The 22,569-nt window shown below is 48.9% G+C and overlaps 1 protein-coding gene across 1 annotated transcript in view; it reads left to right on the top strand.

The window, feature by feature from the left end:
• The window catches only part of RGL3 (ral guanine nucleotide dissociation stimulator like 3), a 33,651-nt gene extending 20,028 nt beyond the window's left edge, over positions 1-13,623 (top strand). The window contains exons 9-18 of the mRNA XM_033173859.1: positions 991-1,075; positions 1,931-1,999; positions 4,006-4,083; positions 5,298-5,330; positions 5,527-5,648; positions 6,928-7,017; positions 8,966-9,110; positions 11,482-11,631; positions 12,831-12,945; positions 13,034-13,623. Coding sequence (XP_033029750.1) covers positions 991-1,075; positions 1,931-1,999; positions 4,006-4,083; positions 5,298-5,330; positions 5,527-5,648; positions 6,928-7,017; positions 8,966-9,110; positions 11,482-11,631; positions 12,831-12,945; positions 13,034-13,623 — 1,477 coding nt within the window. The remainder of the gene's footprint in view (positions 1-990; positions 1,076-1,930; positions 2,000-4,005; positions 4,084-5,297; positions 5,331-5,526; positions 5,649-6,927; positions 7,018-8,965; positions 9,111-11,481; positions 11,632-12,830; positions 12,946-13,033) is intronic.
• The last annotated feature ends 8,946 nt before the right edge of the window (positions 13,624-22,569 follow it).

Here is a 22,569-nt window from a genome sequence, read left to right as displayed (position 1 = left end):
ATTGTCCCCAAGCAGGACTGGGGAAGAGTTTTGCCTGCGACCCCAGAGAGCTCCTGACAGTCTTTTTCTTTTCAAACAAGATTTTTACGAAAGCTTTTACATAATACAGCAGGATAAAAGAAACTACAGTGGTATACCTTGGTTTGCCTACGTCTTGGTTTGCATACATTTGGATTACAAACACGTCAAACCCGGAGGTGCATGTCCCAGTTTGCAACCTTTTTGGGGGGTTACAACCCTTATTTATTTATTTTTTTGATTACAAAAAAAAAAAATTGGAGGCCCCATTGGCAAAATCGCACCTTGGGTTACAACCTGTTTTGGTTTACAAACGAACCTCCGGAATGGACTATGGTTGTAAACCAAGGTACCACTGTAATCTAAATAAAAACCCAAACAGAGATAGATGAGCTCCTGCCAGTCTCAGTTGGTGGTTTCAGCTGATACAACTCCATCCATGGAGAATTAAGCGGAATGAAATGGCCGCCTAAGGTAGGCGGGGGGGGGGGCACCCATTGACTGTTCTTCCTGAGTCCTATAGATCCCCCCCCCTCGGAGGGCAGAGCTTTTTGTGCCACACATCCTGCCCTGTGCTAGTCTGTAGGGGCAGATTTAGGGCAGTGTGACCGGTTCCCCCACTCTGGGCCCCAAGCTAAGGGGGGGGCACCGCAGGGCATCACAACTATGACGTAGTGCACATGCAAAACGAGATGAGAGGTGAGGGTGTCAAATTTTAGCCTTGCACAGGGCGCCACTGAAATTTGAAAGACCACTAGCCTGCTGCCCTCTTTCCGCCACGAAGGATGCTGTCTTGCAACCACTGCTAAAAAAAGATTCAGCTTCCAGTCCAGTCAAGCTTTGGAGGGGGGGGGGGTTGCCACTGTCTTTGCCCTTCGCCTCAGGCTGCAAAACAGCTTGAGCTGGCTGTGGCCCCTTGCACTGACCCCTGTGCCGGGGAGCTGAATAAACTGAGCATGATTTCTATCCCAGGGACACCAGGGGCTCCTTCCGAAAGCTCTCGCAGATCTTCTCCGAAGACAACAATTACTTGAAGTGCCGAGAAATCTTGCTGCAGGTAACAGAACTGGAAGAGGAGAGCAACGTTGTGTGTGTGTGTGTGTGTTGTGTGTCTTTTTATGCAGGATAATGTGCCCAGAAGGATGCAATGTATTGTCCAGTGTTGTCGGGATCAGGAGAGGGTTCAATAGCCCAGGGCATAGGAGCCAACTCCTTGGGGCTGAGGTCCCCATCCCCCCACAATAAAGTATTTGTGATGTCTCTGAGGTGGGGTGGGGACTTGAGCAGGGGTGTAGCAAGCGGGGTGTAGTGGGTGCAGTCCACCCTGGGTGTCCCCACTGAGGGGGGGGTGACAAAATGGTGGGGGCACTCATCGTGGGGCCTGCAGCATGCCTGAGCTATGTGTCTCTTCTGAGAGGGATGCAGTGGCTTGGATGCCTGCAAGCTCCGCGCTGCCCCACACAGTCCATCCGTTGCCTTCCCCTCAGCTGTAGGGCGGCTGAGTGACAGGAGGCAGGCAGACTCCTCGGAGGCCCCGCCGTGCCCCCGTGGGCAGCTGGCCCCACCCCCAGGCACAGGGCACACACGCCGCCCCAGGCACCCAATCGGCTTGCTCCGTCGCTGGACTCGAGGATAGTTGTCATGTTGTGTTAAGTGTTAGCCAGGGCATAAAGCCACCATGTTTGGAGCAAGGAAAGTGTTATGCTCTGTCCAGTGTGAGCTACAATTGCCCTGGGTGCAGCCTCTCTTGGTTCTGGTGCCGCAGCAACGAGAGGGGGAAATGCAACTGCTGAAAGCCTTTTTGAGTTCTTAGATTAGCCCCTATTAGGAGGGTCAGTTCTGTACAGTTGGATCAAGGTACCTCGGACATCAGCTGAGTTTATCCTTTAGCCTGTCTCTGTGTCTCTTGCAGGAAGGAGGTATACAGGGCTCCAGTGATGGATGGAACAGCACACAACCCCCAGCTGGGGCATCTCCGAAGGTGAAGCCTCAGACCAGGGTAGTGGTGAGAGCCATCCCCCGCCCCACAACTCTGAGGGAAATATGTGGGAATGTTCAGGGTGGCAGGAGAAGATATATTGTTTATTGATATCCTTCCTAACTTGCGCTAGCAACTTCCTTTATGTAGCAGAGTTACACTCCCCCCCCTTTTATATGCACAGCAGATAGCTGGTTGCAGGCTTGTGTGAGCCTCTCACTATTACACAATTCACTCTGTCTCAGATTGAGTTGTACGTTCCCAGTAAGTCCCCTCAAATCCCTCTTAAGAGAATGAAGACACGACAATCTTCTTCAAAGTCAATAAAAGAAGTTTACTCACACCAGTTCACGGTTGGATTCCTGAAGGCAGACTTAGTTACAAATATGTACATGTGGATCTACCCCATATGGGGGAATAATCCCAGTGCTTGTGGTAGCTGGGAGCTAGCAGAGCAGTCCTAGCTATAAGCTGGTCAAACGAAGAAGGAAATCAAAAAGAGGGAGGTGTGGTGCGTGACTCGTCCTTTTCTTACCTGGACAGGTTAGGTCACGCCCACCATCTATCACATGCAAAAGGAAGGATGCTCCAGCCAGGAGGAACAGGAAGTTTTGACTGGCTGGACCAAACATTCCCTTGCATGTCTTCTCTAGCATTGCAAGGAATGTTGTACTTGACTGCCTCTTATGGATCACATCCCACAAAATAAACATAAAGGGGAGGTAAGAAATACATGTTTAATGTACCTCCCTCACACTTTAGTTCCTGAAAACCAGACTCTCACCAAAGAATTACTTCCACCAGAGTGTCCACACTCTCCCTCTTGTGTGAAAATACTACTTAAGATTAGTCAAATTGGATCAGGAACTGCCTGTTGAGATTCCTGCATTGCAGGGGGTTGGGCTTGATGATCCTTTCCAAATCTACAATTCTCTGATTTTACAGTTCTATGAAAGTCTGCACACGACATGTCATCAAACATGACTTTGAAGAAGTGTGATAGAAGAGAAAGGGAAACTTTTTTACCTGAGAGAATCACCTTCTCTCACATATGCCACTTGACTGCTTTGATCTGTAGAACTGGCCGTGCTGCGAGTGCCACATAATATTCATTATGCACCTGCAAGAAATCCGTCTTTCAGCGTGGCGGCATCTACCCTTTGGAATTCCTTTTTCTCTTAGAATACTGGAGTTGGAAGGGACCCTGAGCATCGTCTATAGTCCAACTCACTGCTATGCAGCTGTCCCAGATGGGGATTGAACCTGCAACCTTGACATTATCAGCACCACTCTCTAACAAACTGAGCTATATCATAATTCTGTATCCTGTACAGTGGTACCTCTGGATGCGAACGGGATCCGTTCCGGAGCCCTGTTTGCATCATGAGCAGTCCGCAACCCGCAGCGCTGCTTCTGTGCATGCGCGGGTCACGATTCGGTGCTTCTGCACATGCACGTGACATCATTTGACGCATCTGCGCATGCGTGAACCACCAAACCCAGAAGTGACCCGTTCCGGTACTTCCGGGTTCTGTGCATTCGTAACCCGCGCTGTTCACAACCCGCATGTTGCTTTTTTGATTTTTTTTAAGCAAGAGTAGTTGTCAGCTAAATGTTTTGCAACTGCTCCTAACATTCTCTCCTCCACAATTAGAAATATTTGAGATTTTTACATTATATCTGATAATGCACACATCTGCCAATTTAGCAGTCTTCGCAGAGATCTCGTTTCAGCTTTGTTTTCACACACACACACAAAGAGAGAGAGAGAGAGAGATTTGCACACATCCGCCTCTTTTGAAATCCCTTGCAGTGAACTTGCTAGTAAGAAGGGAAACCCTACAAACAGTGAAAACTACAGCACCCCTTTCCTTCATTCTGGATACCATTTGCATATTGGTCATATCCTGCTAAGGAAGTGTCACTAAATGTTTTAATTTCACAAGGGAGGGTGTTGCACTGGGCAATCAAAGGGCTGAGTGCACGAGTCCCATTGTGCTTTGTTGCAGGCTCCCACCATCCCATATCTGGGCACCTTTTTAACTGACCTGATCATGCTGGACACAGCACTACCAGATTTTGTGGAGGTGAGCATCTTGGGGAAGGAGAAGTGGCACGAGAACATCCCTTGTCCTCTTCAGGGTGGCTGAGGATCATTTGGCAAATGACTTCCTGTCGATCCCTGGCCATTTGGGTTGGGCAGGTGTTTCAAATCAACCCTTCAGGGTGGTTTGGGGGGGTCACATAACTGCTGGCGGAGGAAGGGGGTGCGGTGGGGGTGGCTTGCCCCATGTGTCATCCCTGAGGGGGGTGACACCGCTGCGCCACCCCCTTGAGACGCTTGTCACACACCCCTGCGGCACCCCCCTGGGACGCTTGCCCTGCCCAAACGGGCAGCTAGCTCCGCCCCTACAGGTGGCTAGCTCCGCCCCCGCAGGCAGCTAGCCCCGCCCCCGGATTCACCGCATGTGCGCCGCTCCTGGTACCAGAGCAGCTAGCTCCACCTCTGCACATAACTCAGTATGGTCAATGAATGAAGCCTTGTCTCCTCCTTTGGGGTTTCCAGTTAGGGGGGAGTACTCAAGGGTAAGGGAGTACTGGCACTCCCCCCCCCCATTAAAAGTGTGACACTTACTGTAACAACTTCATGGTGCGTACCGACACCTTTTTTATTTTTTTACTATAAACAAAAAAGCACTCAGGCTTTTTAAATGCCGGCAGCCACATGGGGCAGAGGTTTTCAACCATTTTGAGTCCACGGCTCCTTTGACCATCTCCATCATTTTTGTGGCGCCCCTGTGGGGCTCAGGAGCCCAGTTCTGTCACCTCTTGCCTGCAGAGCTGGCAGCCTCTCACCCTTTTTCAAACACCCTCCCTTGGGGAGGGTTCCTTCACCCTCCTCTCCTCTCTCCTTGGGAGTCCTCTGGGCAACCGCTGCTGCCGCCCCAATCTCTGAGCTGCCCCCCCCCGCCCCAAAGAGAGGTGCCTCCTCACACTGCCCCACAGGAGCCTGGGAAGCACCCCCTGGCCGGCCCCAGAGGCACCATTTGCCTGGGGAGCTTGTAGCCAGGGCTGCTGCAAGAAACAACTGTGCAAGCCATTGGGAGGCTGAGACACAAGAGGGCATCAGAGGAGGAAGGGAAGGAAAGAGGGACAGAGGCCACCCCTGACCATCACTCAAGGCACCCCAGGGTGCCCCTGTTTGAAAACCACTGGTGTAGGGTGGTTCAAACAGCGCTGCAGCGTGGTTTGTGTCTCCTGGTGTTGCTCACAATCCCTGTCTTATTTTTCAATCCCACAGAGCAACCTCATTAACTTTGAGAAGAGGCGCAAGGTAAATCCAAGGTGGAAAAGCTGGAGGTGTGCGGGAGGGATTCTGCATCTCTTAGTTCAGTGCCCAGAGCTGGGAATGGAGGGGAATGATAGGATGTGGGACGGGGAGGAAGAACACTGCCTTTCAAACGACAGGGACTGCAAAATGTGGTTCCACCACCCACCTCACTGCTATCTCTCTCTCCCCCCCCCCCCAGGAAGCAGTGATCCTCTCCTGGATCTGCCAGCTGCAGGATTCATGTCAAGAGTACAATCTTTGCCCAAACCCATCCTTCCGTCTTGCCTTTCGCCAACATCAGCAGCTCTCTGAGGAGCAGAGGTAGGGAAAGGTGTTGGGTTCTCTGCCAAGGAAGAGAATGGTTGATAGTGGGTGGCAGCCTACTGCTTGTGCGTGTTGTAAGAATTTTAAGGTATTTTATTTATATATAATAATTGTTATTAATGTACCAAAACAAATAAGGCCACATGTCTGAAAAACAGCACAGGAAGACAGGCCTCACTCCATTTTGACTCCCAACTGACCAAGTATTTCTTTGTCTCAGGAACAAAGGGGGGGTTGCCCCTCCAGCTACTCAGCAGCCCTCTGCCTGAGTGATAATCTCTGGCATCCGCAGACAAAAGGGTGTGATTAACTTGGCTGGGAAATAGGGAAATGTAAATATCTTTTGTTTCACTTGATGGGTTTTTGGTGGAGGGCAAGAGGAGACATGGGGGCAGGGCCCAAGATGCTCAGATCACTGCTACCAGACCCTCCCAATTTGCGATGTAATTCTAATGTATGGAGGGGTGGTCTTGAGCTGCAATAAGTCTTTCCCTCTTTCCCTCCTGCTCATCTGCTCTGGAGGATTGAGTCCCATTGCACAAGTGTTAAGTTGTTCCAGTTGTGCAAAGTGCTACATACTCCAACAGTGAATACCACCTAGGCTCTTGTTGAAAATCTATAGTTAGGAGTGTTATCACTTGTACCACTTCAGAGTTCAAAGTTCACACTGTGGGCTACACAGCTAATTATTCATTTATTATTATGCATTTATTTATGCCCTGCCTGTTTCCCTGATGGGACTCAAGGCAGCTTACAGATAAAAATAAGAACCACTAAGAACAAAGAAAAAACTACACACACACACACACCCCACATACCAATAATTACAATTATAAACAGCATGGCAACACTCCTTTCCTTAAAAGCACTCAGCTCCCAAAAGTCTTCACCAGTTGACAGGATGACAACGAGGGAGCAAGTCCAGGGAGGGAGTCCTCTGGAGGAGTCACCACCGACAAGGCCCTCTCCCATGTCCCCACCAAGCGTGCCTGAGAGGGTGGCGGGACCGAGAGAAGCTAAAATGATAGGAAGGGAGGAAGTCAACTTTTTTCCTGGCCTTCCTGCAGTCCCCCCCCCCCCAAAAAAACCAGGCTGCATAACTGTGAGGGTGGCACAAGGCAGATGCCAAGGGAAAGAGCCAAGCACCTTTTTGAGAAATTACAGGGCAGCAGGGTGTCAGAAGGGACAGTTGAACAGAGACACACCAACAGAGAAGAATGGGAGGCCATGCTTGTGTGGATGGAGCCCATGCTTCTACTCTCTCCTCCCTCTGCAGCTACCGGATTTCCCGTGTGATCGAGCCACCAGCCGACTCCTGTCCCAACTCGCCGAAGCTGCATCGCAGCCTGACCAAGCGCTTCAGTTCGTAAGTCAGCCTTCTGGTTCCGTCAGGGGGCACACTTCCTGTACCTGCTCCTTGGGGACGGCCCCGTCCCGCTTTGCCGCCCGAGGCAAGATGGGAAGGTGCTCCCTCCTGCCGAAGCCTCGCTTGCCAGGGTCACATGGGGTTCTGCTGCCCGAGGCAGGGGCTTCAATCCGCCTCATGGGCGGGCCGGCCCTGCTGTTCCTTCACTGCCTCTTTCTCTTGCTTGCCCCCTGCTCCTCCCCTGCCATGCTTGGAACAAGCTTCCCTTCCCTTTCCTCCTGGAGAAACCTGTGCTGTTTATTTGAGGCTGAGCAAGTGAAGCTGGAGAGATTGGGCATTGCCTTCCACTGGGGCAGGTCTGCCTCCGAAAAATCGCATGCCCTGGCATGATTACACTTTGGGAGTTGGGCCACCCTGGCAGCATTCTGGGCTGAGGTTCCCCATTCCTGATCTAGAAGAATGACTGCTTTACCTAAGGGAAGGGGTCGTTCACCTCCTTCCCCACAGTAGCTATGCTTTTCTGACAAGGTTCCTGCGTCTTGAACAGCTGTCAGGCAGACAAATCTTTGCCTGGCCTACAACCCTGTTCTGTACCCTCCAAGTGTCCCAATTTTCCAGGGACAGCCCCATAATTATGAAAGCCATCATGACTCCTGATTTGATCCTAGATTTTCTTTTTGAAAATCTTCCAAATAATAAAATTAAATTAAAATTAAATAGGGATTAAGGGCAGCAGATGGTGTGTGTCCTGTTGGTGTGGTATTGATAGCACTTCCCCTTCTTCTCATAGGAAATGCTTTTGGTGGGGGGGGCAGTGCTGTCAAGTATCCCGTTTTCCCCGGGATTCTCCCTTATTTCAAGCAGTTTCCTGCTGCTCTCCCTTATTTTTTATTTCCCTTAAATTTCCCGTTTTTAATGGAAGCAGCTCCTCCCCTGCTGGCCAGGGACTGGGTGGGAAGACCTCGCCTACTTGGAGAGAAAAGCCTCAGCCCTCAAAGCAAGTGGGAGCCGTTTCCCGTGCTTACAGGGGGGTGTATTCCTCCCCCTGCATCAGCCCCTATCCGTTGCCGCCAGGCCCCTCAGCCGGCCAATAGGGTTAGCTGGTGGGCGGAGCCTGGCTGCCTTTGAGCAGCTGCTGCTTCCTGTCCTGTTTTGATGGGATCAGACAAAAAGACGATGGGGCTCCATTGCGTGGAGCACATGGCTGCCCTCCTCTTTGCTGGCTGCCCTCCTCTTTGCTCCGCTCCGAGCCCGAGCCCGTTTGGAGTTTACATTGCTGCTCCGCCCACGTTTGCTTCTGGCTCCGCCCACCACTGACATGTGACTGTCCCCGGGATAGGTGAGGCTGCTGATCCCTTATTTTCAAATTTGAAACTTGACAGCTATGGGGGGGGGGGAGAGATGACTAAAAACAGGGGTTCGAGAACTGTCTGTTGCGGGCAGTGAGAACTGTCCCTATTTTCATCTGAGGAAGGTTGGAGGGGTATGCTGTTGGAGAAAGCATTGCCTGCTCAATTCCCCTTCGCTGCATAGCTACACATGACCTAGGAGTCACAAGTAAAAAATAAATAAAAGTTGGCAACCTGATTTTTCCCAAGAGCACTCAAGTTGAGAGGCAGTGCAATGGCCGAGGCCACACCGTGAGTGTATGGCAATGCATGGATCTGCTGGTCCATGCCAGCCCAAGATTTGTATTATTATTATTATTTTCATGTGTATTGGTGACAAAAGAGAGATTTGTTCTGTAGGAGGCGTAAATGGTTCCTTCCTTCCATATATATCCTTACAACAATCTTGCAAGGCAAGCTATGCTTGGCCCAAGGTCACCAAACGAATATCATGGCGAAGTAGGGAGATGAACCCGGAGCTCTTGTCTGATACACAACTAACCACTACCCAACAATGATGCTGCCACACCTGAGTCACTGCCTCTGCTCTTCCTTTGCAGACTTCTCCTGGGCTCAGAAGCCTCTGCTGCTGCTCTGAGCCCTGAGAAGCCCGGAATCTCACCGCTGGGCTCCTGCAGCAGCCTTTCCTCTGAAGATACGTCCAGCACCCCTTGTTCACCAACTTGGGGACTCCCCACTAGCAAGGTAGCTTATTTTTCTTTATAAAACTGTTTCTGTCCCGTTCTTTTGGTCCCCGAAACAACTCACAATCTTAGAATATCTCGTTATGTGACCGAGACAGCTATCCAGGGCATAACATAAAATGCAGGAGTCTGTATGTTGCTACAAAACAGAAGGGGAGAAAATAATCAACATAAACCAAATGCCAGTCAAAATAAAACAGCCGTGACAGAGCATCTGGGAAGGGGGCAGCAGAGCCTCTTTGGGGAGGGGGCTCCACGGCCTGGGTGCCCACACCCAAAAGGCCTGCACTTGTGTCACTGCCAGTTGTACCCGTGATGGTGGTGAAATAATGGAGCACAGCATGGGGCAACAGCAGAAGGCAAATTCTCTTGGGGATCCATAATGCAGCCGCCACAAAGAGTGCAAAGAGACGGCATCGGTGTGGTAGGCTGATTTCATTTCTAGCCAAAAATGAGCCTATCAAAGCAACACGTCAAAGGAATAGATATTAAAAGCTATCATTACAATACAAGAATGGTGTACATTGGTACCTTGTGTTACGGACTGCATCCGTTCCGGAGGCCCGTCCGTAACGTGAAAAGCCCGCAACTCGAAGCACAGTGCCTGTGCAGGAGCGCGACGCGATTTGGCGCTTCTGCGCATGCGTGAGCAGCGAAACCCGGAAGTAACCCATTCCAGTACTTCTGGGTTGCCGCGGGTCGCAAGATGAAAACACGCAACCTGAAGCGGATGCGACATGAGGTATGACTGTAATAATTTACCAGTCATTTTTTACACCTGCGGCTGAAAAAAATGGTATGATTGACCAATAAAGACAATATTTAGGGAAGTCTCCGTCCCACTCTTCCACCCCCCACTTCAGCAATATAAAATGTTGGGATGCATCCTGGTGCAAGTTCGTGCCATCCAACTTTTGAGAGCCAAAACTAGGATGTGCATCTTCTGGGATGTGCTCCCAGGCAAGTCACGAGAGCCTCACTCTCACCCGGATAAAGTGTTGTGGTTTTTTGAGGGGGGGGGGAGAGTGAGAGCGCAGCACGCAAAATGGCCTCTGGGCTCTCGTGCAAAAGATGGGATGTCCAGGGCACTTGGTAGGTATTCAAGCTTGCATCAAATGCCCTTGATGGAGCCACTGATTAGTACAGTACTTCACTTCCGGGGCTGGTTCTGGGGTGTTTAGACTCTAAACAGACATAGTGAGATTCTCATTTCTGACGGCTGGGAAGAGCAGATCTCTAGATATATGTATTTTGTAAATAAATACCTTTTCAATGTGTTTGGGGGGGAAGGATATTGGTTTGTTTTGCATGTTCATTTTGTATTTTTATGCTGTGAATCGCCCTGCGGATCTTCAGATGAAGGGCGATATACAATTTTAATAGATAGATAGATAGATAGATAGATAGATAGATAGATAGATAGATAGGGAGGGAACCCAGAAGACAGCACACCTCCCATGACATCCTGTTTCCTCCACACACTACTGCCTCTCTTCCCCTCAGTACGGTCCCCTATCCATAGCTGTCAAGTTTCGGATTTGAAAATAAGGGATCAGCAGCCTCACCTACCCCGGGGACAGTCACATGGCAGTGGTGGGCGGAGCCAGAAGCAAAAGTGGGCGGCACTGGTGTGAACGCTCGCAGTAGGCTTACTGTATTTTGGAAACGCTGCCCGTGGGCTACGACGCCTGTAAGCGCAAGAAATGGCTCCCACTTGCTTTGAGGCTGCAAGGAGGCAAGGTCTTCCCAGTCCCTGGCCAGCAGGGGGTGGGAGAGGAGCTGCTTCCTTTGAAAAAAACGGGAAATTAAAGGGATATAAAAAATAAGGGATAGCAGTGGGAAACTGCTTGAAATAAGGGAGATTCCCGGGGAAAACGGGATACTTGACAGCACTGCCCCTATCACCCCCACTCGTCTCCCCCTCCTCTGGGGAGTAGCAGGAATCATTCTATGGGCTGTGCCTTCCAAAGGCTGCTTGGAGTGTTCTGAGGTCTGCTTCTATTCTTGAGTCTTCCCCTTGGAGCTTATTTTGATATTGTTGGATAGGCTGGCCCTGAAGATCAGTCATGCTTTCACCTTCGGTCACTACAACTCCCATCTTCCCTGGCCCCAGAAGCTAGAGGTCAGGGTTGATGGGAGTTGTCATCCAACAACATCTGGCAACCCAGGGGAGAGCCAGCTTTCATTTAGCACCGATGCGCATTATCAGCGTTTGTATCAGCAAGTGAAGTGGCGGAAACTTCTGAGCGAGGTGTTTTGATGGTGTTGGTGGCCAGAGAGTTAATGGAAATGTAGGACAGAAAGCGACCGAGGGAGTCACAACTCACAGATTCATCTCCTGGTCCCCTTTTTGGTCGTCTTCTCCTGACCAGAATCTGTCTGTATCGCAGCTAAGGCCCTGCCTTCCGCTCGAGCAACCTCCTCCATCTCCCATCTCCAAGCAAAGAGGGACAGAGTCACGCATTATCCGCGTCAGCATGGATGATGTCCATGGCAATGGCAACCTTTATCGCAGCATTGTGGTGAGTTGACAAGGGACGCAAGCCGTCAGGGACATCTGGACATGAGTGGATGGTGTGCATCATGTCCGCATGTGGGGGTGAAGATTTCTTGGCAGGGGAGGAGCGAGGCCCTGCACAGTGAGGGCAACAGCACTGCTTCAGCAGCATGGGCAAAGCCCCAGAGGATCAGGTAGCGACACAATGGCAGGGGCAGGGCAAGGGTCAGATCCACCACCTGAGGCAAACAGTGTCATAGTCCTGTGCTGCCAGCCATGGCAGAGCTCAGTGGAGGGATCGGCCAGCCAACCAATTGAGTCTCGGGGGTGGGGGGTATTTGCCTGGAGGCAGAGTCCAGTCCTAAGGTCAAGAGTGAAGTGTAGGTGGGTTCCCACGAGGCAGGACGCAGTGATAACAGCAAGAACCTTTATTGAACTACATAACTGGGAAACAGGGGCAAAGCAACTGCTTATATACCTTTCTGAAATCCCGGGCCACTCCCACTCCCAACGTGATTGGCTGTCTAAACTTCCAAGCTGCGAATCACGACTCATAGTTCAAGGGCCAATGGCAGAGGCCCAAATCTTGAAATGTTCTATGATTGGACATCATGTATCGAATCAGAGATCAGGAGCTCAGAATCCTTAGTCCAGACTCAAGCTCAGGCAAACACAGACCACTGAATACATAACAAGGAGTATCTCAGTTCACGTAGTCAGATGGTCCGGGGGTCAAGAAAGCCGAGGTCATCAGAAGCAAGCAGCAGCAAGATCTGGCCAGGAATGACAAATGTTGTTTCCAGCAACTGCCTGAGGTTGGAAACCCTGCTTAAGAAAGCTGGAACCAGGTGGTTCTCATCGGGAGCAAGAAGGCTGATCAGCAGAAGGTGGAGTAACTTCGCCTTCTGCTCCTTCAGGCTGCTGCTCAGCAGGTGAAGCCGACTCCTGGCCCATGACAAACGGCTTCATCTCACCTCATGCCCCTGTGGCTGTGGCTGATGTGTTGGAGCCCAACAAACGCAGAGAAATCCACAGGTACCCCACCCCTGGTTTAGTCCGACGCTTTTTTGATTTGGCTGGCATTAGGTACGAAGGCATCTGCACTACTTGTGTTAATATTCTCCCCTGGCCCTCTCCGAACACATTCTACATTGTGTTGCCACATTGCTGGGCCACCCCTGTGCCCTTTTCTGCGGCTCGTAAGCGGATGGCTTTCCCCCGCAGATCACCAGCCAGGATAAGACCACGGCTGTCGTTCAGCGCGCACTGCAAAAGCACAACTTGGAAGGCCACTCGCTGCACAACTACCGGCTCCTGCAGCTGTTGGGAGATGGCCAAGGTGAGGAGAGGGAGGTGCACAGGACCCGGATGGAGGGGGCAACATTGTTGGCACCACTCACGTTCTCGCTCTCTCTTTATCCTTCAAGAGCTACTGATCCCTGACGGCGCCAATGCCTTCTACGCTATGAACCCCGCTGGCCCCCACGACTTCCTCCTCTGCCACAAGGAAGGAGCCCCCAACTCCACTGGGAACATGCAGCCTGGGAGCAAAACCGCGCTCCACGGCAGCCCCACACACAAGGACCGTGGCACCGGAGCTCTCGCTGCCTCTTCATCTTCTTGCAGCTCTCCATACCTAGGCCCTCCTAGCCTGTCCCCACATGGCCCACCATCCCCACAGCTCTGGCTAGCTTCGTGTCTCCTGGCACCCCCATTTCCATCTCCTTCCCCCAGGCAGCCGCAAAGTGACCCCCCAAGCTCTCCTCCTTCCCCCCTGACACTTTCTCACCACTCACCCTTCAGTCCAGCTTCATCCCATGTTGTTCTGCCCTCCTCCTCCTCGCAGAGGCCAAAGACTCCTGCTTCTTCATGCCAGTCGCCCCTTTGCTATTCCTCAGGGGAATCCCTTTGGTCAGGGTCCCTCAGTCACTGTGACGTCCCCCGCCTTTCAGCTCCCCAAACTCTAGAAGCTCTGAGCAGTCCTGACCTAGAACTGGGCACTCAGGGCCACAGCTAATCTCCACGAATTGAGACACCTCCCCTCCATGAGACCACACGTAAGTGGCCAGGAGAACTGAGTGCCCCACGAGGGAGCGATGACGTTAATGGATTGGCCACTGTGAGGTTCCATAGCTGTGCCCTCCCCTCAGCAATCCTAGAATCGTGGAGCCAAGAGAGATGGGCTTGCAGGCCATCCAGTACAAAACACAGCTGATGCAAGGCAGGTATGCAGAAGAGCCTTGCCAGCGGAGATCAGAGGTGCCCCAGGAGGCCAGTGTCCTGGTGTTTCGTTTCGTTTCTTTTTTTTCCTTTTTGATTTATGACCATAGCTGTCAACCTTTCCCTTTTTTGCGGGAAATTCCCTTATTACAGCATTGGGAAACAGCAGGGAGGGTTGACGGCTACGTTTATGACATGTGCCACCAGTGACTTCATTTTTTAAAAAATATCAATTTTTATTTGATTTTTTTTTAAAGTATAAGCATGTAACAGAAAACGAATTCCAAATCCAAATATTGAGATTACACTGAATCTCCTGACGTCCCCCCCCATCCCTTCCATGGTTCTTAGTAATAACACCTGCAAATCAGTATTTATTCAAATTTTTAATCCTTCTAAATTATCCATACTTTCCATAAATTTACAAGTGTGGTTAAAATAACCTGCTTACAGTGGTCTCGTAAATAAATTATGAACTTTTCCCATTCTTACTTAAAGTTCTTGTCTTCTTGATTTCTGAGCTACCCAGTTAATTTCGCCATTTCGGCATAGTCCATCAACTTGGTTTGCCATTTTTCTCTGGTCGGGGTTATCTCTTTCTTCCATCTCTGAGCTAGTAGCATCCTTGCGGCTGTTGTTGCATACATAAGAGGGCAACCAAAATGGTCAAAGGCCTGGAAACGATGCCTTATGAGGAACGGCTTAGGGAGCTGGGTATGTTTAGCCTGGAGAAGAGAAGGTTAAGGGGTGATATGATAGCCAAGTTCAAATATATAAAAGGATGTCATATAGAGGAGGGTGAAAGGTTGTTTTCTGCTGCCCCAGAGAAGCGGACACGGAGCAATGCATTCAAACTACAAGAAAGAAGATTCCACCTAAACATTAGGAAGAACTTCCTGACAGTGAGAGCTGTTCGGCAGTGGAATTTGCTGCCAAGGAGTGTGGTGGAGTCTCCTTCTTTGGAGGTCTTTAAGCAGAGGCTTGACAGCCATCTGTCAGGAATGCTTTGATGGTGTTTCCTGCTTGGCAGGGAGTTGGACTAGATGGCCCTTGTGGTCTCTTCCAACTCTATGATTCTATAAACATAAACAATCTGTTCTGGTCCTTTGGTATCTCATTACCTATAATTCCTAATAAAAAAAGCTTCTGGGTTTTTTTTGCAAAAGTTATTTTAAACATTTTTTCCATTTCATTATATATCATCTCCCATAATTTTTTCTTACTTTACATGTCCACCACATACGATAAAGGGAACCTTCTTTTTCTTTACATTTCCAGCAAATATTTGAGCTAGTTCTATACATTTTTTGCTAACTTGACAGGCGTCAAATACCACCGATACATCATTTTCATGTCGTTTTCTTTCAGTGAACACCAGTATCCTGGTGTTTCAAGGGAGTGAGACCCAGGGCCTGTGAGGCAACTGCTTCGGGTAGCAGATCTGGCCTCCGAGGAAGGCACTGCCTGCTGCTGAAGCGCGCTCCTTGGAGGCTGGACCTGTTGCCTTCTCAGCAGCCCCCCCCCCCCTGCAATGCGACAGCAGCCTCTCAGCGAATATGAGTGGCTGGTGGTCTCCTCCCATCACTAGGGAGAAAATGCCAGGGGATGCCCACTGGGGTCTCCTGGGGTCTGCACCCACCTGGTACGATTCGGAGCTGGCCCCTTTCCCCACCCCCCAAGGCCTTTGATTCCCAGTTCAACCATCAAACAAGGTTGATTTGATTCCCCCTCTTGTTCCTGATGTAGATCTTCACTCAACTCTTTGTTCCCAGTGTAAATCTCAACACACACGCACGCACACACACACTTATTCCTGATGTAGATTTTTCCTCCCCCTTCTTCCCTGGCAGGGAGGGGGAAAACATTCTGTGGCTTGCCTCAGGTGCCCAAATGTCTTGGGCTGGCCCTGAGTGAGACAAGCCATCTTTTGCAGAGGAATGCAGCACCTCACCCCCTTATTGTCCCTCTAGAATTAAACACTGTAGTTGAGAGCAGAAGTAAGTGGGTGGGTGGCAGGGAGGCCTGGTGGTAGCTACTGTCTGACAGTGAGCTTGTAGCTGGACCTCCAGACCTGGAAGAAGAAGAAGAAGAAGAGTTTGGATTTGATATCCTGCTTTATCACTACCTTAGGTAAAGGTAACCCTGACCGTGAGGTCCAGTTGCGGACGACTCTGGGGTTGTGCGCTCATCTCGCTCTATAGGCCGAGGGAGCCGGCGTTTGTCCATGGACAGCTTCTGGGTCATGTGGTCAGCATGACTAAGCCACTTCTGGCGAACCAGAGCAGTGCACGGAAATGCTGCTTACCTTCCCGACGGAGCGGTACCTGTTTATCTACTTGCACTTTGACTTGCTTTTGAACTGCTAGGTGGACAGGAGCTGGGACCGAGCAACAGGAGCTCACCCCGTTGCGGGGATTCGAACCGCCGACCTTCTGATCGGCAAGCCCAAGAGGCTCAGTGGTTTAGACCACAGCGCCACCCACTACCTTAAGGAGTCTCAAAGCGGCTAACCATCTCCTTTCCCTTCCTTCCCCACAACAAACACTCTGTGAGGTGAGTGGGGCTGAGACACTTCAAAGAATTGTGACTAGCCCAAGGTCACCCAGCAGCTGCATGTGGAGCAGGGAAGCGAAACCAGTTCACCAGATTACGAGTCCACCGCTCTTAACCACTACACCACACTAATAGCTGACTTTGCGTGAGACTCACCCTTCAATAAAATAATTTGGTGAAATGCAAACTTTCAGGATTTCGCCAACTCTATCTGCGCTGCAGAAGCTGTGCATTTTGCTCTGGCAGAGAGAACTATTAACAACAAAAACAACAACAACAACAACAAATTTTTATTTGTACCCTGCCCTCCTAGGCTGGAGGAACCAGGAACTAGAAGAGTAACACAAAAGGAGGTGGTGCGAAAGCAAAACCTGACCGAGAACTCTGCTCTTTTAGGTTAGGGAACCAGACCTAGAATGGCTGCTCTCGCTTTCTGCACTTTGATAGCAGCCATCAATCAAATTTATTATAAAAACTATCGGTCCTTACAAAAGCACCATTCAACCCAATGTAACACATTTCATCTCCTACTCCACGGGACTGACTTCCAAATTGTAATGTTAAACTTTGGTGGCAAGTGATTTTAGACTGGGTGTCAGGCTGCTGTCAGCGGCTACTGGCTGTTTGCCCAGGAAATCATAAAGACAAGGAAGAGTTTCTTACCGTCCGCTTTTTATTCAGTATTTACAGAGAGAGGCTATAGAACCCAGCCTCTTGGATAATGGGGTTGTATGGAGAGCCAGTGTGGTGTAGTGGTTAAGAGCGGTAGACTCGTAATCTGGGGAACCGGGTTCGTGTCTCTGCTCCTCCACATGCAACTGCTGGGTGACCTTGGGCCAGTTACACTTCTTTGAAGTCTCCCAGCCCCACTCACCTCACAGAGTGTTTGCTGTGGGGGAGGAAGGGAAAGGAGAATGTGAGCCGCTTTGAGACTACTTCGGGTAGTGATAAAGCGGGATATCAAATCCAAACTCTTCTTCTTCTTCTTCTTCTTCCCGAGTGAATCTCCATCCGCTTCTCTCCCACTTCCTCATTCGTCATTCTCAGGCTCCTCTATGGGTGCTGCTACAGGCCCTCTGCCTTTGAGCTCTTTGCTCTCCTCCTTTCAAGGCTTGCCAGGTTCTGGGAGATGGAGGGTCTGGAATCCTTCCAATGACAACATGTCAGCCAGCTCCTGCTGTGGCTCTGCCTGCTCCTCCTCTCCCATTATTTCCCAACTTTCCCACTCATCTGCCCCTGAGTTGTGACCTCCCGCAAACCACTGTTGTAAATCTATACTGTCTTTCTCTTCCCCTTCCCTGGAAGGGTCAGGATGGGGAGGGAGTCTCCACCACTCCTCCTCCACTGCCCAGCCCCTGACACTGGAATTTGCAAAGCAGTCAAGGAAAGACTTACCGTATTGGCCTGAATATAAGCCACACCCGCAAATAAACCACACCTTTAAAATTCAGAGGGGTGGGGGGAGAGGAAAAAGACAATACCTGAATATAAGCCTCTCCCTTAAAATTAGGTTACAGGCTGAAAATCGCTGCGGTTGGTAGAATTGTAACTCCAAGCCAATTTAAGCCCTTGATCTTGCAAGCCTACAAAAGTTTTTTTATATAATTAATTTCAGATTTTTATTTATTATTATTATTCGGAAGTCATGGAATCCATTTTTTTGAATATTTTATTTGTTGAATATAAGAACAACATATAATCAAATACAAGCAATCAAATACAGCCCCCCCCCCAAAAAAAACAGCCCCAACTACGTCCAGGTAATTAGTTACCTAATTTTTAGGTAAAAGTTACCGTACAGTCGCTCAAATCGCAAATCGCTATTCAATTGCTACAATTCTGCAGGCACTCACACCCGTAAATGGCAAATGAACAGTCTCAAGCTCACAAATGGGCAATAAAACATTTTTTTTGTTCCATTTTACCGTTATGTCTGTATCAGCAGCGATATCGTAAAAGCCCATTTTTGTAAGGTTACAAATTTAAGCCACACTTTAACTTTTCACAGTCAGAATTTGGAAAAAAAAGTGCAGCTTATATTTGGGCCAATACTGTAAGTGCTTTGTTCAGCCTTAACAATATCATTGGGCTATTCAACTATGACTGCCATACATTCAGGTTTCCCTGTTACAGTTTTGAGTTAATGAACATATAATCAATCCCTGGTCCTGAAATCCCTAGCTATGGTTTAATACAATTAACTATAAATTTCCAGCCAATCATTGGGTAACTGTAGGTAGGCAGTGAAATATGTTAAAGGATAGAAGAAGAAGAAGAAGAAGAAGAAGAAGGGTTTGGATTTGATATCCCGCTTTTCACTACCCGAACCAGAGCAGCACACAGAAACGCAGTTTACCTTCCCGCCGGAGCGGTACCTATTTATCTACTTGCACTTTGACGTGCTTTCGAACTGCTAGGTGGGCAGGAGCTGGGACCGAGCAACAGGAGCTCACCTCGTCGTGGGGATTCGAACTGCCGACCTTCTGATCGGCAAGCCCAAGAGGCTCTGTGGTTTAGACCACAGCGCCACCCACTACCTTAAGGAGTCTCAAAGCGGCTAACATTCTCCTTTCCCTTCCTCCCCCACAACAAACACTCTGTGAGGTGAGTGGGGCTGAGAGACTTCAAAGAAGTGTGACTAGCCCAAGGTCACCCAGCAGCTGCATGTGGAGGAGTGGAGACACGAACCCGGTTCCCCAGATTACAAGTCTACCGCTCTTAACCACTACACCACACTGGATAGGAAGCAAAAGGACAAGAATGAACAAATAGACAGTTTTCACAATGGAGGATAGTGAGTTGTGAGTTATATAACCATTGATATTATTCACAAATATTCTTGTAAGCAGTGAGGAGCCAAATTTGCAATGATACCAAAATAGTCAAGTTTCGATTAATTAAATTATTCATAACTCGGTCTTCATTGTTCACACAATCCCAGAAGAAGGAACAGCAGCAGAATACAATAAAATATTAAATGTTTCATTTAAGTACAACTGAATGTAAAATCAGACTGTATACTAACAACGTAACTACATCAGCCAAGTGAGGGGTGCCGACTTAGCCCAAATCTTGCGTTTACCACACAGCGAAAACTCAAGGAGACGGCAAAGAGCTTTTGTCAGAATGGATAACTACTAGGCAACAAAACAGCAAATCGATTTGCGAAATAAACAAGGCAATCCCCGGTGGGGCAACTTATGTTGTTGCATTTGTTTCTTTTCTAGCTTTGCACACACATGGGGTTTACACATGACCAACAATGTAGGAGTGCAATACTAATCAAGTGAGCACATAAATGAAAACATCAATTCAGTTTGTGGTGGTGATGAATAGGGCTAAGAATTAGGATGAAATAAAAACATTTTGGGGGGGGGAGGGGTTGTTGTTGAGGGAAGTGGAGGTGGGAGAATCAGCCAGTACTGTCATGCCCTTGTATGGTGTTGCTGCATTTAGAATATTTTGTGTGCAGTTTTTTGGCCACCTCTTCTCAAGAAAGGTGTTGTAGGTACAGAAAAGGGAGCAGAAAAGCACGAGCGAAATGACCAAACGATAAGACCACTGGGGAAGTCTGAATTGTTCAAGGGTTTTTGATTCGGGGGTGAGAACTAGGGGCCGCGATAAAAGTTTTAAAAATTGCTCATGATGTTGAGAAAGCAGGTGGAGGCATTGGGTAGACCAGAGAGTTGACTAGAAACAGATTTGAGCCAATCTAGCAGAGCTCTGATCTCATTAGACCTATTATATATCACATATACTTTAGAGAAAATGGAATAGGGTTTTTTGTTCTGGCTTTAATAAAAACTAAATTGGGTCGGGGGGGGGGGAGTTCTTTTTGGGGGTGGAAGCAGCAGCAGCAGCAGCAGCTATATAACAGCCCAATGAGGAGGGGAATCAGATAAGAAGCTATGGCTTGAATAACTTCGTGAGGATGTTTTCAAAAAGTACAGAGTGGCTGGGATAAACAACCGCTGTGCAGGAGAGCACAGAGCTGCTAGAAGCTTATCACAGCCAAACACTTTTTGTTTGTGCCTACTTTTCTCCCCCAGCCCCACACCTCCCAAATCTAGCACTGGCACAGAGGCTGCTTGCTCTAGTGACCTGCTCTGGAGTTTCGCTCACCCATGCACAGGGAGTGGTCTTTGGAAAGTCTCTGGAAACGTGAGACAAGCCCATGTGCTTTGCCATTCCCTGTTTCCTACTCCCTGAAAATGTCGCCATGCATTTGTAGAATGCAGTCGCACAAACCTGGGGCTGCAAGTAGGCAGAATGACTGGGCTTTCCTGAAATAGCAGGAAGAGTAGCTGTGTGAGCAGCTGGGAGCCCCCTCTCTGCTCCCCGTCCCCCAATCCCTGGCATTGTTGGTCAAAAGATTCCTGCATTGCAGGCGGTTGGACAAAATGAACTTCTGGTTGCTGAGCTTTCACTTCTCAAATGACCCACATCCCTGTGTTTTTCTTTGGAAACCAAGGAGAATGGTTTTTTAAAAAATCACAAGACGCTTGCAAGTGACTACACATAACATCCATGTTACGACAAAACCAACCTGATAACAGAAGAGCGCACAAAATGAATATTACGGAGGTGTAAGAAAGAAATAGGATCAGTAATACGTATGTGGTGGACGTGCGAGACAATTAGGCCATTTTGGACAATAATACATGAAGAAATCAAGAAGATATTAAAACTATCGATAAGTAAAAGACCAGAAGCCTACCTGTTAGGAATAATTAATAAAGAAATTCCACAGAAAAATAAAAATATATTTTTATATGCAAGCACGGCAGTGAGAATTATAATAGCGAGGAATTGGAAAGCACAGAGGACCCCTATAAAGGAAGATTGGATAAATAAATTAAATGATTATTTAACCTCAGCCAAATTAACAGCAGCTATATGAAATCAATCTAATCAAGAGTTAAGAAATGAATGGAAGTTATATGAGGATTATCTGGGAAAATACTGCTCAAAAAATGATATGCTAATGTGCCTAGACTAAAGTGTGGGGAATAAGAAGGAATAAGAGGAATTGAAGGATGGATTATAAATCTTTAGAATAAGAGAAAAAAGATAAAAGGAACGCAAGTTGAAAATAAAGATCGGACTAAAGGAAATCGAGATAAGGGTGGAGGGAAGGGAGAGGGTGAGGGGGGTGGTTGTATATGATAGTAATTGATATATGAGATCATGGCTGTATAAATATGAGATATGTGGATTACGGAACATGGATTGTATGATTGTAAAGCAAAATTTAAAAAAATCACAAGACGCTTGCAAGTGACTACACATAACATCCATGTTACGACAAAACCAACCTGATAACAGAAGAGCGCACAAAATGAATATTATGAACAATTGCCATCCCCCATGATTGGGCTATCCTATATGAAACAAATGGAGGCAAAATCCATAGGCTTAGCTGCACCCTTCATTTATAAGTCATTCCCCCCCCCTCCCTAGAAATAAGACCATCATTTTATGGAACTTAGTATTTAAAGAAAAACCCAGGGACTCCTTGCAGCCCAATGATATGGTCAAATGAGCTGCTATTGACGGGGGGGGGGGGATGGATGGCTGTATGGCAGCCATTTCTCCGTACTTCTCATGTCCACACCTTAAGGAAGGAGATGAAGAAATGGCTGTCTTACAGCCATCTGAACACAGGCCTTCCAACTGCGCTGCCCAAAGCAAAGCAAAGGCACCAGCCCTGTCGTTTTTCTTCTCTCATCCTGGGCACCCTGCCCGCAGTTCATTGGGAAACAGCTTTTCTCTCCCTCCCTCCCTCTTCCAGGGCCGGCCCTACCCTTAGGCAGGGCAAGGCAGGGGTCTCAGGCGGCAGATGCTGGGGGACTGGCACAGTGTGTTGGAAGAGGTGGGTGCACTTTCCTGCTGCCCTAGGGCGCAGTGGAGAGCACTGAAGGATTCAGCTGCCCTATACCAAAGGGGCCATCTTGCCCTCCACCGCAGGCAACAAAATGCCTTGAGCTGGCCCTGACTTATATTCATCCAATTCTCCGTGCAATTAATGTCCCAGAGAGGCTGCCTACCTGGAAGTCACCCTTCTGATCTGGCAGGCCTGCAATGCACACTTAATAGCGGCAAGGGTGCCCTTTGCACATGACCAGAGGCACTTATGCATGTTACCACCACATCAAATATCCCAGGGCTTAGCACTGAGCACTGAGGACAG

This window comes from Lacerta agilis, chromosome 16, assembly GCF_009819535.1.
Source record: "Lacerta agilis isolate rLacAgi1 chromosome 16, rLacAgi1.pri, whole genome shotgun sequence".
Lineage (NCBI taxonomy): Eukaryota > Metazoa > Chordata > Lepidosauria > Squamata > Lacertidae > Lacerta > Lacerta agilis.
The sequence above is the reverse complement of the archived record's forward strand: the minus strand, read 5'-3'. Positions and strand labels throughout refer to the sequence as shown.